General features: G+C 37.4%; 1 protein-coding gene and 1 long non-coding RNA gene across 8 annotated transcripts in view; one reads left to right on the top strand and one right to left on the bottom strand.

Moving 5' to 3' along the window:
• The window catches only part of ATAD1 (ATPase family AAA domain containing 1), a 56989-nt gene extending 43240 nt beyond the window's left edge, over positions 1–13749 (bottom strand). The window contains exons 1-3 of one of the 3 annotated variants that reach the window (XM_060034538.1): positions 13664–13749; positions 10502–10676; positions 353–451 (exon numbers count right to left, since the gene is read on the bottom strand). In XM_060034538.1, the coding sequence (XP_059890521.1) occupies positions 353–451; positions 10502–10676; positions 13664–13707 (318 nt within the window). In that variant the 5' untranslated portion in view covers positions 13708–13749. Of the gene's footprint in view, positions 1–352; positions 452–10501; positions 10677–13055; positions 13633–13663 lie in introns of those variants that run through there. The other 2 variants (XM_060034540.1, XM_060034539.1) reach the window with 2 other exon arrangements.
• A 36-nt stretch (positions 13750–13785) lies between these two features.
• Positions 13786–16521, top strand: part of LOC132439831 (uncharacterized) — a 33898-nt gene continuing 31162 nt past the window's right edge. For all 5 annotated transcript variants that reach the window (XR_009522439.1, XR_009522438.1, XR_009522437.1 and 2 more), the window contains exons 1-2: positions 13786–14023; positions 14399–14534. This is a non-coding gene — a long non-coding RNA (uncharacterized lncRNA). The remainder of the gene's footprint in view (positions 14024–14398; positions 14535–16521) is intronic.

Genomic DNA, 16521 nt, shown 5'->3' with positions numbered 1-16521 from the left:
AGTCCCAATTAAAACCCTGGGCCCTAAGTCTCTAATGAGCTTCTTTGGTAGATAGCATTTGACAGGTGTTCTCATAACCTGTTGCTGAAAGAATTAAGTGCACCCTGTGTGACTTCACTAGAAGACTCTTGGAAGCTGGTGCCTGACTTCCTCCAGACTTTATTCCACGCCCCTCTTTCTTTGCTAATTTTGCCTTGTATCCTTTTGTTGTAATAAATTATATCCAGGAGTATGACTACACTGAATCCTGTGATTCCTCCTAGAGAATCATCAAACCTGGTCATGGTCTTTGGGACTCTTGATACAAAATGCTAGACAAAAAAAAATATTAAATAAGATTAAAGATACCTACATGCATGTTAAGAGGGTCTACTAGATGAGCAGCAATACTCATTTCATATTCTGAAAGCTTCACATTTTTCACACCGATTTGCTTCATTAATTTTTCTGCCTAGAAAGGAAAAACAAGCAACCTCCTTTAGTTTGATATTTAGACACTGGCACTCCATAACATGTAGCGAAGTCTAAAGAGCAATGAACAGACATACAAGATTTTCCAGAGATATTCTATGCCACTTGTTTCATCCTTCCCCATTCTTAGGTCCTTAAGTAAAAACAGATTTGAAGGTCTACTCTACAGAAACCAGGGCAATTTAAACCAGCTTTTGGGAAATGAGAAAATAGGGTACATGATTGAAGAGATATATACATGGCCTCTCATTGCTCCAATGAGATTCTAAGGTCCAACTTGATTTCTTTCCTAGCAGGATTATCATGACAGGTGAAAATGAAGGCTCAAGATGAAAGATCGAGGAGTTAAGGCTATCAAGAAATGGACAACTGGAGTTTCTTTCCTTCAATTGACAGAGTATCTGAAAACTGGTGCCCAACTTTCCTCAAATTACCCATATATCTACAACAGGTGTTCAACCTAACTAATTTCAAATTGTTCTGAGATACTATCCTTTTTAAAGTCAATTCTTGGGGCTACACAACCAGAGGTAATAAAAATAATTTTCAATTAGAAGTATACTTGCATATATTTTTAGAGCTGGGCAAAACTAGCCTTAAAGCTATAAGCTCTAGCAAAGCAACACAGCTTTCAACTAAAATAAAAATAATGTTAACAGTAAAACATTTACTGAGTGTGCCAAATATTACGCCAAAATACTGTAGATGGATTAACTCATTGAATCCTCAGAGAGATCCTATGAGGTAGGTACAATTTCTCCCCAACACAGAAAAAGAAACTGAAGCGTAGCTCAGACTGTTATTTGTCTTAGGTTAAAAATTAGCAAATGGAAGAGGCAACATACGAATCCAGGCAGTCCCAACTCTAGAGCCTATACTCTAACCATCATATATATTACCTTGGTTCCCTCAGTTACATGACTGGAGTTTGTACCAACTAAAGAGTCTTTAAAAATCTAGACATAATATATCCAAATTTCAATTAAGTGAACAGTTTTAGAAATGAAGGTACTCTGGTAAATCATATTTACCTAAATTTTTGTTGTTACATTTTCCTAGAATACTTTTGATTATATATAATCTTGCTATTTCTCAGGGGTATTGCTACTCTTAAAAAAATCACATCATACAGCATTACAGTTATAGACTGGTTAGAGGATCAGGATGTGTGTTGATCATATCCTAGTAATATCACACTTTTTTTTTAAAAAAGTGCTATGAACCACATCATTTTTCCTATTTAGCCACGCCTCTGAATCAATGGATAAAGCAGCCTTTCCAAATTCTTTTATCTCTTTCTTACAAATATCTTCTCTTTCACTGACTTTAAATGTGTCAGCTATGAACAGTATCCTGTTTTCTGTACCTATAATAGCATTAATTTCTCTTCTTTTCCTTTGTTCTTCTATAAATGTGAAGCCATCCCACATGTGTTCTTTTTAGGCCATGCTCTAATACAGTGGTTCTCAACCAGGGGTGATTCTGGCCCCCTAGGGGACATTTGGCAATGCCTGAAAATACTTTTGGTTGTCACAACTTGGGTGGGTGGGGCAGTGCTACTGGTATCTAGTCAGCAGAGACAGGGATGCTGCTAAACAATCAAGAAGGAAAGGATATTCTGCCTCCCCACCCCCATCATCTGGTCCAAAATGTCAGTATTTGAGAAACCATGCTTTTCTCTCTATTAGCTACTTGCCCTTAAAATTTTACTCTAGGCCACAATTGCCTCTTGCTACCTTTATTTATATTTGGAATTTCCTAAATAAAAATTATGAACTATGTTGTTTACTTTATAGAGACAGAAAACGCTATAGTTGAGTTTACCTAGAATCTTTTCTCCACAACAGGAGTTCCATTTAACAATGTCTTCAGGTTGCATTAATAACATTGATAGGAAAGAGAAAAAAAATTAACGTTTATTGAGCACCTACCACATTCCCGGCACTGTGCTGGATACAGTTTACAATCAACCCTTGAAACCATCCTGAGAAGTAGCTATTATTATTCTCATTTTTCAGATGGAGAACTCAAGGGTCAGAGAAATGTAAAGAACTGGCAAGATTACACAGCTATGAATTAGCATTACCAGAGCTCAAACTCTGATCTAATTTCAAAGCTCATGTTCTGTTAAAACACTAACATTTCTCATTTGGAAGAGCAGAACATGCTTAACACACAAGTAAATGAAAAGAAAGCACCCCAAAACACATCATACCAGTACCAAACTGTGTTCCAGGAACAAGTTATCCAATTGTCTAGCTTTGACACATTTAACTGAGCCCTTATTTCTAAAATGTTTTACCTAGAAAAACAAAATTATGATTGGACTACTTGAAAAATGGCTTATGCTCATGCAATGCTTTACTGTTTACAGCTTAATGACAATTATACTTTCTAGTCACCCACATTTGCTTGGTTTTTAAAGTGGGTCTCTCCCACTCTGAGGAGGGAAAACGGTGAACTGTGGGTGAGGAATCAGAGGTAGGAGGGAAACTTACTTTTTACTTTATACCCATCTTTTCAACTGTTTCATAGTATTTTTTATCCTTACACTCTATTTCACTTTTTCTCCATGTAAAGTATAATTTAAAAAGTAAAGAAGTGGGGAAATAGGAAATAGTGAACTAATATTTCTGCCTAGAATGAGGAAGGAGGAAATGGAATAAAGGAGCAGTAGAATAGAAACACTCATTTCATAAAGGTTCTAAAAGATTCATAAAATTGGTTGTTCTTCTGGAAGAATAATTTTAGAAAGTTAGAGATAGCACAACGAGTGAAAAAACAAAGATGAACTAATTCAACTTATTCCAAAAAACTTTTACTGAGGTCATAGCTGAAGTATTCCAATTTTAAATGTAGATAGAGGAAATTGATATAAAGCTTTAAAAAATACATTTAGGTAGGAAATAGCAAAGAATTTGAAGAATTATCTTTATACATTAGGTATAAGCCTTTACCACAAACTTACGTTAAAATATTAACAAGCACCCTTTTCTAGACATGCGGAGACAATTATCTTCTCTTTTAGCGTTAGTGCACTTATATCTTCTGACTTTATCGTATAACCCAAAAGTTGCTGGATAAGATGGCTTTCTACTATAATACTCTTCTGCTATGTTACTGTATAAAACACTATAATGCACTGAGTTTTATTTCGAATTTCCCTCTTGTTGCTTTTCTTTCCTCATCACTTCTATCTATCCCCTTGGCCACTCAGGCAACACTAACTGCTTATTCCTTACTGATTTCCCATCTGAATTTCCTTATTTACTTCAGCTCAGTCTTCTAAGATTCAGCTCCAGTAAACCATGGTTTTAGGGCCACTTGATTGGTAATGCAGTTCACAATGGCTTCCTGGTGTCAACAAATGTTAGCTCTTCTAAATGGTAACTGGCATTCTATGATGGCTGCTCTTAAAAACACCTGGCAGTTGAGAGTTCCAGTTTAAGATTTCAGTGTATCAGCCCTTCACAATTTCATCTATTACTTATATCAAAATAACTGAAATGAAGTTTTGAATCTTACAATATCAATGATATTGCAATATCAATGATATTACAATATCAATGATAGGACTAAAAATAGGGAGACTATTAATGACTCCCTAAGTTAATGACTATTAATGACTCCCTAAGTTAACGACTAAGGTCACAATATATGACCTTCATGTGTATGAATTCTCAGTAGTGAATCTTTCCAGGCCTTTGACAACTAAACTACAATCTCAGGAATATTATATAGTCTAATTAATATGCTAAACAAAATACTGTATATACAAATGCCCAGGAGAGGTCAAGCATTAAGTTATTCATCCTGTACTTGAAAGCTCTTTAATAGTACACATAGAGATTCCCTGTCTTCTAACATCTCAATTAATCCAACCCATCCTTTTATTACAGACATACCTATCAAAACTCTTGTGCTATATCTCAATATGATCCAACAGTGGCACGTGCCCAGAAAACCCTTGTCCCTCTTTAACACTCTGCTGAAACCATCTCCTCTCTCATTACCAATTAAATATGCCACATTTAGTAAGGCTGGAAGTATTCCTGGCTTTAGACTAGAAATTATTTACAAATACCCTGTTTAATCCAAACGTAAGACTACTTCTAGGTTACTCTTCCTGATTTGAATGCACCTATGTCATCCTTCACCTTTCATCTCAAAACTGCACTGCCTTTAAGCTCACATCAGCCCCATGGATTATCTGGTAATCTCGAAACGTTATCTAAGCTTTTATAGTCAGTGTTCTTCCTCTGTGACCACAGGAGTCATACCTTCCTCCTCTCCCACATTCACACCTGATCTTTGCCCTCAATACGCACTCTAATTCCTTAATTCCTTTCTATACACCAACTAAATTATCCCCCATCTGACTTCCTAAATGGCCTGTACCACAGAATGTCTTCCTTAGAAACATACGATTCCTTACACTTATTGTTATACCAGTTAGCCCTATCTTCAATGCAGGTTCAGCACCACCATTCAATTTATCTGCTCCCAACCTGCTGAGAAATGCTCAAGAAGTTCATAAAAACAAAACAATTGAGTTCCTAATAAACTCATGCTTTCTTCAATTATGCCCTAATGTTCCATAACCTACTGTGATTTATCTCGTTATATACTCATCACATATTTACCTCAGCAGGTCCCAAACCTCCTCCACTCCCAAGCACATTTAGTTATAACCTCTCCCCTTTGTCGAGAATAAAACAGTTAACTCTACCTTAAAATGTTCCTGTAACTACCGATCCCAATCCCTCCTGGTTCTTCTAGGACCTACCTCCCTCCTCTTTGGCAGCAACTCTCCACCTGCTCCGCTAGTCTTTTCCCCTTTCTTCTTTACCCTTCCCTCAGCAAACTCTGCAACGACTATGTTCTTTTACTTCAAATTACACTTGCTGTCCCCACTGAACGGAAATTGCTCTCTTTAATGATTTCAATAAATCTGATTGCTTTCTTCGTTCACATTCCTCATGACATCTTCTCCTGGATCATTTCATAATACAACATTTACAACCAATTCTCTTTTGCAAACTTCTTTTCCCTAGGCTTTGGTGACTTCACACACACAGTGATTTTCCAGATAGTGGGAAAGAATTTAAGAAGGGGCTTTTAAAAATTATATTTAACACCCCACCAACTTCTCCAAATTCTGATGTTTCAAAATGTAACATCCTTCTATTTGAAAATAACTGCCACACTGAACCACTGTTACAATCTGCAGTATTTTGTATACTTCAAGGTAAGCTGGGGTGGGAAAGACTGGTACCAACAACTTACATTATTCTGGTTTTATTCCTCCTCCTCTGGCCACTTGTTTTTTTTAAAAGTGCTTTTATTAAAATTGGATAGGTTAAAAAGAATATCTTTAGAACATGCAGATGAGGTATAAAGAACCACAGAGTAGGTGCTCAATGAATATCTGTTATATGAATAAATTTAAGTTTTTAATCCCAGGAAGAGATTATTGTGCACGGAATCAAGCAGAAATCAAATTTTATTCCCTCCCATATAGAGCCAATGGTCTAAGTATTGTTTACTGAAAAGTCCATCCGTTCTCCAATAATCTACAAAGCAAAGCCAGTTATGTCACACATCGTTTCCATATTACAGGTAGGACCGTTTCTGGAGTCTATTCTGGTATATTTGCCAATCCACCCCTGTGCCAATAGCACATTGTTTTGTTTTTTAATTTTTTTATTTTTAATTTATTTATTTTTGGCTGTGTTGGGTGTTCGTTGCTGCACGCGGGCTTTCTCCAGTTGCGACGAATGAGGGCTACCTTCGTCGCGGTGCGCGGGCTTCTCATTGCAGTGGCTTCTCTTATAGCAGAGCACAGCCTCTAAGCTCACGGGCTTCAGTAGTTTTGGCTTGCGGGCTCCAGAGCGCAGGCTCGGTAGTTGAGGCTCATGGGCTTAGTTGCTCCGCGGCATGTGGAATCTTCCCAGCCCAGGGCTCGAACCTGTGTCCCCTGCATTGGCAGGCGGATTCTTAACCACTGCATCACCAGGGAAGCCCACACATTGTTTTAATAACTATAGCTTTATCGTAAGTCTTGATATAAACAAGGCAAATTTTTCCTCCCCCAACACACATGTCTCGTTTTTCAGGAGTGTCTTACCTATTACTAAACTTTTATTCTTCAATATAAATTTTAGAAGAAAAATACAACAAACAAAAAAAGTCTTTGGGTATTTTTTAATTGGCACTGAATTGAACTTAAGCCTTCAATAGTTTTATAATTTTCTCTATAAATGTGTTGTATAACTTGTGTTTGTCAGTTACTGAATATTTTTGATGCTACTATAAATAGTATCTTTTAAAAACTGCATTTTCCAACTGTGGTGGGTATCCAGAAATACAGCTGACTTTTGTGTACTGATTTTGTATCCAGCAGCCCTTAAACTCTTATTAATCCTGATAGTTTATCTGTAGGCTTTCTTTGGCTTTCTATGTAAATTATATTACCTGTGAGTAATAACTGTTTATTTTTTTCCAATACTGCTACCTCTTATCTTTTTTCTTGACTTATGCATTAGCTAATAATCAGTAAAAATGTTAAATAGAAGTGATGACAACAGGCTTCCTTGACTTGCTCCTAATCATAAAGAAAATGCTTTCAATTTTTTACCATGAACTATGTTTCCTGTAGTAAATTCATTCTATCATGCTAAAGACATTATCTTTTATTCCTATTTTCTAAGAGCATTTCTAAAAATCAAGAATAAGTGTTTAATTTCAACAAAGGCCTTTGCTGCATTGATATGATCATAGTTTCATCCTCAAATCTGTTAATATAGAATATTAATATATATGCATTTTAAAATTAATATATATGTTATTTTTTTCCCCTCAAATGAAGCCAGCCTTTAGTTCCTGGGATAAATTCAACTGGCCATAATATATTATCTTTTTTATACACTGCTGAATTCAGCTTATAAATATTTTGTTTAAGATTTTTATATTCATTTTAAGTTTTGGAATTGTTGTTATGCTACCCTCATAGAAAGGTTTGGTAAGTGTTTCTCATTTTCTACACTCTGGAAGAGTTTATATAAAATTGTTACTATTAATTTGTTTCTTAAATGTTGCTAGAATTTGCCAGTAGAACTCTATGAGCCTGGAGTTTTCTTTATGGAAATATTTTTCCAACATTAATTTATTTCATAGTTATGGAACTATTCATGTATTCTAATTCTTAAGTCAGCTATGGTAATTCACAATTTTCTAAGAGTTTGTGTCATTTAGGTTTTCAAATTTATTGATATACTTATTAACTGTCCTTATTTTTAATGTCTGCAGCATCTGCTATTGCATGTCTTTTATCATTCCCAGTAATACTAATTGGTGGCTTCATTTTTCTCTTGATTGGTTTTACAGAAGTGTCAATTTTATCAGTCTTTTCAAATAACCAACTTTTGGTTTTACTGATTTTCTCTATTATATATTCATTTTCTATATTTCTATTCATTCTCTCATATATTCTATTTTCTACTAATTTATCTTATCTTTATTATTTCCATTCTTTCATTATCTATGGGTTTATTCTTTCCATTCTTTCACTATCTATGGGTTTATTTTTTATTTAAAAAATATTTTTTCCAGCCTAAGTTGGATACTTTATCAATTTTCTACCTTTTTTTTTAAAATAAAAATACTTTAGACTACCAATTTCTCTCCTTTAGAGACCTCACCACTCTCAATACAGTCATCAGCATCTACCATAGTGACAATTACATAAGCTCTCAACAAATATTTGAATGTATAAATCCTAATGGTGGAAGGAGGAAAGTGGAGTAGTTTGGGAAAAAACCCACAAGTGATACACAGCTACACAGGAATAGCACTGGGGCCTACGCCATCTCACTGAGACTAACTGCTCTAATGAGTCCAACTACTTATGAGCATCTGATAAGGAATCTCCAAAGACTGACCTTTTTCCTGAGATTTAGACCTACAATTTCAACAGTTGGATGAACATTTTTCTGGATTCCTACCACCAACACAAACTCAATATGCCCAAATCAAATGTCATTTTCCCATATATTTGCCCCATCTACAGATTCTAAAACTATAAAAGATACTATGAATCTCTGAGGAGTCCAGACAAATCTCAGATTCATCTATAAGATGTCCTTTTTCTTTTCTCTGTCATCACAAAGTCCTTCCAGCATTCATCTATTTCACCCATTCCACCCCTTTTGTCACTCCCTTATTCTAGGTCTTTGCCAGGATTACTGCAGTCTATAACCAACAGATCTTGCTCCTAGTCTCCCTGATTCCAATTCCTGTTATATGCTACAGTAAGGTATCCTTAAAACACTGCTGTGCATATCATCCACCTACTCAAAAGTCTTTCATGGGATATACAATGGAGAAAAGATAGTCTCTTCAGCAAGCGGTGTTGGGAAAGCTGGACAGCTGCATGTAAATCAATGAAGTTAAAATACTCCCTCACACCATACAAAAAATAAACTCAGAATGGCTTGAAAACTTAAATATAAGACATGACACCATAAAACTCTTAGAAGAGAACATAAGCAAAACATTCTGACATAAATCGTAGCAATGTTTTCTAAGGTCAGTCTCCCAAGGCAATAGAAAAGCAAAAATAAACAAATGGGACCTAATCAAACTTATAAGCTTTTGCACACCAAAGGAAACCATAAACAAAATAAAAAGACAACCTACAGACTGGGAGAAAATATTTGCAAATGATGCTACCGACGAGGGCTTAATTTCCAAAATATACAAACAGCTCATACAACTCAATAACAAAAAAACAAACAACCCAATCAAAAAATGGACAGAAGACCTAAATAGACATTTCTCCAAAGACATACAGATGGCCAATAAGCACATGAAAAGATACTTAACATCACTAATTATTAGAGAAATGCAAATCAAAATTACAATGAGGTATCATCTCACAGCAGTCAGAATGGCCATCATCAAAAAAGTCTACAAATAATATATATATATTTTGATGTGGACCAATTTTAAAGTCTTTATTGAATTTGTTACAACATTGCTTCTGTTTTATGTTTTGGTTTTTGGCTGCGAGGCATGTGGGATCTTAGCTACCCGACCAGGGATTGAACCTGCACCCCCTGTATTGGAAGGCAAAGTCTTAACCACTGGACTGCCAAGGAAGTCCCCCAAAAAGTCAACAAATAATGAATGCTGGAGGGGGTATGGAGAAAAGGGAACGCTCCTACACTGTTGGTGGCAAGTAAATTGGTGCAGCCACTATGGAGAACAGTATGGAGATTCTGTAAAACACTAAAAACAGAGTTACCATAGGATCCAGCAATTCCACTCCTGGGCATATATCTGGAGAAAACTATAATTCAAAGAGATACATGCACCTCAATGTTCACAGCAGCACTATTTACAATAGCCAAGACATGGAAGCAACCTAAATGTCCATGGACAGATGAATGGATAAAGAAAATGTGGTATATATTTACAATGTAATACTACTCAGCCATAAAAAGAATGCAGTAATGCCATTTGCAGCAACATGGATGGACCAAGAGATTATGGTACTAAGTAAAATAAGTCAGACAGAGGAAAACAAATATCATATGATATCACTTATGTAGAATCTAAAATATGACACAAATGAACTTATTTACAAAACAGAAACATTTCAAATGTCTCACAAAGCACAATGTATACCATTACTGAAGAAAAAATTTTTTGTTTAGTCTGCTGAAAAATTTTACCTAGATTCCTTCACTTATAAGCTGACAAAAATATTCTAATTAGGCTATTCATAACAAAATGCTGTAATATTTTTATTCGTCATCATTCTTTCTTCTAAGTTGCTTATACAGTCAAAAAGGATTTGAGAAACAAATACTTTTTTTAGGAATAATGAAATTAAATATCACATAAAAACACATTTCCACATGGGTCTTATGGAATTTTTTATTACTTTCTAATTCCACTATATCCTTAGTTTTATGGGAAAATATCTGCTAGCTACAAGAAAAATGATCCTCAAACATTTTAATCATACCTGTTTCTGAGCTTCTACTTTCTGCTTTCTGGTTGGATCAATCGCATCTACCATCCATTTGATTGTAAAGTATGTTACTGCACCAAATATTGTCAAACGGAAAATTAAGCCAACAACTTCATTCCGACTCAAGGGACGAGAAAAGGCTTCAGCATGTACCATCTTGATTGTTAACCTTGAAAAACAAACAGAAATGCCACTAGGTAGTAACTAGATTCATTAAAATCGGGAGACTGATAGGTAGCGTAAACTAAGCAAGAAAAACTTCTGGTCAAATTCAACATCGCCTACCTTAAAAAGTGTTTTATTTAAAGAGAAATGGATTTTTAAATGTTAAGTAAATAAAACGTAAATAAACACATTTTAATCTCCTCTTGGAAACTGAGGTTTATTTATTATAATTTTTAATAAACTTTTCTAAAAGCTCATATAATTTAAGTAGAGAACAATTCTATTTGAAAAATGCAGTAAACATCTTAAAGCATTTACTGTTTTAATCAGCTTTTAATTAATTATGTCAGGGAACCTAGAAAAATAATGACTATAACACTTATCCAACTGAAAAAAGGCAGCCCAACAATGAAATACTTTACTAATGTGATGGTATACCAGGTAATTTTTGAGTGAAATTCAAACTGTGAACAGACTCACTTTTCTCTCATACTTACTTTTAAAGGCTTCCAAGGCCTGATGAAATGTATACATGCTATTTTCTCAACTAACAAGTGACATGAAATTTTTGGAGCCATCTTATTCTTTCCAACAACTTAGCTAAATATGAAACAACAGAATCTTCAAAATGCTTGACCCACAACTATACAGCTCTCACTCAAGATAAAGAGGAAAAAAGGATGCAACATGTCTACTTTTACACATATGCCTAAGCAGTTACATCAACCACAGCTTGGCTTACAGGAGGCATGCACATCTGTATCAAAGACAATGACCACCCAGTAGAATAAACTTTTTATGGATGATGTGACTATCACATTTTGAGAGAGAGAATCTCAGCCTCAAATAATGCCATTATACTCTCGCAGCATAGGAGTGTGCTGAGTGCTATGTTACTCGGGGGGAAAAAAAGTATATTTTGTATTCATGTGAAAAGGAATAAAACAAAATTTGTACAGATGGCTCAGAAACAGGTGAAAATTAGGTACTTCATAGACTAATATCTATGGTCGTTCCAGCTCTAAAATTATTGTTTCTATTCTCACTAGCATTATTCAGTTAAAGATTCTCTTCAATCATTCCAACAGAATTGCTGCCAGAATTTTGGACGATTTCCAAAAGAAAAGTCAAGGATTCCAACCTTCTGCATTACTGGGAGACATTCACGTCACAATAATACATTATTTAATTTAAACTTAACAACTAAATAACTGAAAGCCTTCATTTTGGATAAAGAAATTTTGGCCTAGGGATGTTAAATAATTCAATTCATACAATAAAACACTTACTGATCATGTATATAGATAGCCTACTATATACTGGGTATACAATAATAGCTAAGACACAATTACTTTACTCAAGGAATGCATAGTACAGTTATTATCTTATTAAAAATGAAGCTAGAACAACCAACCACTCCACCAACAAAAAAATGAAGCTAGAAAGAAGCCACTTGGTTAAAATCTTTCATGTAACAAATCAAATTGTGCTTTCTTCCATCAGCATGGATTCCTAAAGATGGGTTAACAATACCCTCCTTCTTCTAGGAAATGAAAAATTGTCTTCCCTAGCCTTTATTCCAACACAGTAAATTTGAAAATGCAGTTGTTATATGTGGTATCATTATGCAGGAGTAATACTCACAGATGAGAAGAAACCAACAGGCAAAATAAAGATTTACTAACTTAAACTAGTGATATTCGAATAAAATGTTTTCATTTATTTAAAGTTTGAGTGAGTAGCGATAAAACTGCCACCTACTGGATGTTCACTGAACTACATGAACTACGACTGCTATCAGTACCTCCCAGTCATCAATAGAACAGTTTTTAGATCTATTAAAAAAATCAAGACGCAAAACCTCTGTTAACTATATACTTTACTATAATTAAATTATTAACCGCAATACAGTACTCTGGACCTATAGCCACTTCTAAAACAGTTATCCTTCTTTTAAAATGACTTCAAAATCCTGAAATGAAACTGAAACTTCTCCTTGTAGGTTGTAACTGTATACGCTTTATTATACGCTCATTTATCATTCATATGACATAGATATGCCTGCAATGTAAGGCCGTTACGGTAAAAATACCATTACAGCAGAATATATAATAAAAGTTGCACATGCATACAACAGTAGGGACTGTATTTCAATTCTGTATAAACATCAGAATCAACAAATATACACATAAACATAGATGGTGCCATGTACAAGAAATATGGCAAAACACTGTAATTCAGAGTTATCTGTTAGGCAAATATGATACCAGATAGTTTCATTTTAAAGAGTTCTCCATTTCAGGGTAGAAAAATTAAAAATCGTACCACCTCGTCAATGAGCAGTTTACTGACAGGTTAAGGACCAAGAGTAGAGTATTCCTACCATAGCATTTCTCTAATTCACCGCAGTGTTTTACAAAGTTTTTCTCAACCCCAGAAGTCCCCGTTTCGCAGACATCAAGGCCCTATGAACACAGCCTATGACAATGAAAGCCTGCCAACCTTCACATAAAGGACAGGTTATTATTAACACCACCATCCTCTGCGAAAGCGTGCCTAGGCTTGAAGAACCTCCTTCACTTTTGCACTAGGTGGTAGCAGTGCCTGTGCGACAATCAGACCCGCTTCATTCTGTCCGCCTTTGCCTAGGACCCCGGTTCTGAGGTCGCCCGGTACGACCTCAAGCCCCCGCAGCGACCGGGCTGCCTACAGAGATTCCCTGGAAACGGCGTAACTCTTGGGGGCAGCGCTAACGGAGACCTAAGGGCCTAGGCCGGGCCGAAAGCCAAGGCGGAGCCCGGGACGCCCTTGGAGGTTAATCCGCTGGATACGAAGGGCTGCGAGAAGCTGAGGGGCGGCAATGAGGTGGGGCATGGGAGGACGGCGGGGTGACCTTTCCCACTCGGCTTCCCGGACCCGAGCCAGCTCCTAAAGGACCTCTGCGGGACCCTTCGCCCGTCCCACGAAGCCCCGCGGAAACCCGCTACTCACCCCCCCAGCAGAACAGCGGCCGCAAGAGGCCCTAGCAGCCTCATACAGGAAGGAAACGCCGCCTGGGAAAGAATGCTTCCGGGGGGAGTCGCGGCCCGCCCCCTCTCAAGGAGCATGCGCCACCGCGGCCGAAGGCTTGGAGGGGCGCGTTTACGGGTTTTCGAAGTGGTGCGGGGGTACTCGGCGGGAGCGAGGTCACGCTCCAGATTCCTAACCTGCTATCTGGTGGGCGGAGCCTCTGAGTTTAGCTGAGTCTCGGAGATGGAATTGGGGCAGGCGCTTGTCACATAAAGTCCGAGCCCTGCTCGCGGGCTCCTGTCGCAACACTGACAAACCCGGGAGCCTTCGTGAGAGTGCAAAGTGTGTTCTGGGTTCCCCGCAGTAGAAGTTCTTCCTTCTCTTCTGCTTGATCCTTACCTACGCCCTTCGCCCGCCCCTCCAACCCCGGCTGCAAACCCGCACGCTGCTGTTCTGTCGTTTAGCCAAATCTCTGACGCGCATGGCCAACCCCCCACCCCTCACCATCTGTCTTTCAGTTTTTAGGGTGAGCTCACCCTCCTCTCCCTTGTCTGCTCCGACGAACACCTGGGGGTGGCGCCTGAAAATCTTTCTGCGGAACGATTCTGCAGCCTACCCGGGCAGGCTTGGTAGTAGGGACAAAAGAGGGCATCTGGTAACAGGTTTTGCACTTCGGTGACTTCCCTTTTTCTTTTACCCCTTTCTTTCCCTTTGCAGAATGAGAGATGAGGCACCAGAGGTCCCCAGGGCGCAAATCTGAAAGCCAGCGCCTCCTGAGCACAGGCTGCCAGGGGCGAGACGACATTAGACATTGCCCCCCAGATATAAGAAGCATCGCTTCCTTCAGACAGAGGTGGTGAGACTATGAAGTAATGGGACAGTTCCTCTTACTACGCTCCTCGGGAAGGCAGTTTGTGCCTCTCTGCTTTAGGCATCATCCTTTATGGCTAAAATTCTGCAGCCTGATTGTTGAATGTAGTGAATGCTACCCTTGTTACAAGCTTGTAATAACTGTAATGATGATAATAGCTACAGTTTACTGAATGTCTACTTGGTGTCAGGCAATATGCTTCTTTGGGCTTCACATCCATAACCTGAATTCCTCAAAAAACCCAATCCTCTAAAATAGCCATTATTTTCTCTTTATTTATTACTTATAGATGAGCAAATTTTAAAGCTTAGAGCGATAAACTTTTTTAAGTTCATGCACCTAAGACGTGGCAAAATTTCATTGGGACCTAGATCTGATTCAAATCCTACACTTTACATTCTCTCTTTGAAATAGTAAACTGATAGCAGTTAAATTTTAAAATCTAGGTGAAAGAGGTAAGACCATGAAATGACAAAATCTTAAGGCTTTAAAGGATAAGGATGGGATGACAGGAATGCACGAATGTTTAAAAACTGTGATTGGGTTTATTGACAAGAATCAGAATGGAATCTAATACGGTAAGTGGTTCTTGTTTTGCATGCATGCCTTTTTGTCTATTTTTGTGTGTCTACAACCATAACATAAATTCTAAAAAAACTGATATGAAGCTAGGTTTGGGAGTGCTAGTCTGATTTTTCATCTCAGAATGATTATGAGACCAGGATAATATTTAGAAGTAAACACAAGCCATGTGTTCAGCAGTCTTAGAAGAGACTCTCCACTGGGTCCCAGTGATTATCCTCAATCTTGAGTCATTGCTTGGGATGCTCGTGGGACTATGCCTTGACAGAGCTAAAAGGTAGAGGTTATTGAAGGAAAGAACTTTAGGTTTTGTGGCTCGTGAGGATAATCATACCCTGGTAAGGAAAATGAGCTGAGAAACTCAAGATGGTAATGGATTTCCATCATCCACTGAGTGAAACTGGGTCAACTTAGAGCCTCACCTGCTTTTCTCTAAGGGCCAGGATAACCAACCTACCCAGTTTGTCTGACATTAAGGGGATTTCTAGGACATAGGACTTCAAATGCTAATACAGGGAATGTCTCAGGCAAGCCATGAGTAGTTGGTCACCCTACTAGGGACATCCTAAATGAACTCTAGAATCAGGTGGAGCTCTCAGTATGGTTGCATCTAGACTCAATTCATCTGCTTAATATCTGTGGTATGATTGCACAGGAAAGGAAATTGTGGATAAAGTAATCAAGGCTGACCATAAAGAGTCTACATGCCCCCAAATAAATATTGCTGCTCATTCCTTTTCCAGTGGTTTGGCTATAAACTGAGTACCTACATCTATACTTTTTGGACCTAATTTTCATTTAGCAAATCCTTAGGAAGCCTCCTATGTCTGGGCCCTAAGACATCAAATGACTGCCTTCCCATATACCATGCACATTCATTTCCAGCAATCACTAAATCAGCTAGATTCTTCCAGAATAGAGCTGAGTGAACATATGCTTTTCATCCCAGGATAGCTTTATATAATCCCTGGCAGCACAAAACACCATATTTGGCCCACAGTAGGGGCTCAATAAATAATTCATTATGTGTAATATTAATCAGGAAATTATTACAACAGAGTTTTTGGTAGACCTTCTGAGCCTTCCCTCCGTGATGTCAGAATCAAGATATTAAAAATAGTTATATTTACTGTAGAAAGTTTTTGTTTGTTTTTAAACTAATGCCTCTTAAGGCAGTTAATGGCAGTTCTCTCCTCAGCGAAGTGAATTTTCCTTTGTTTTTGTTAGTTGGGTGGAGGTGTGATAAGTTTGCTCTGTAGCCAAGGTCAATTATTGCACTGGACCCTTGAAGGGGAAAGGATGCCTTAGATTAGGAGCTGTAGAATTTCACTGTGAGTCTATTCACTTGGACAATTTGGCAAAATGCAGGTTCCCAGGTCCCAGCATT

This window comes from Delphinus delphis, chromosome 16 (assembly GCF_949987515.2).
Source record: "Delphinus delphis chromosome 16, mDelDel1.2, whole genome shotgun sequence".
Classification (NCBI taxonomy): domain Eukaryota; kingdom Metazoa; phylum Chordata; class Mammalia; order Artiodactyla; family Delphinidae; genus Delphinus; species Delphinus delphis.
The sequence above is the reverse complement of the archived record's forward strand: the minus strand, read 5'-3'. Positions and strand labels throughout refer to the sequence as shown.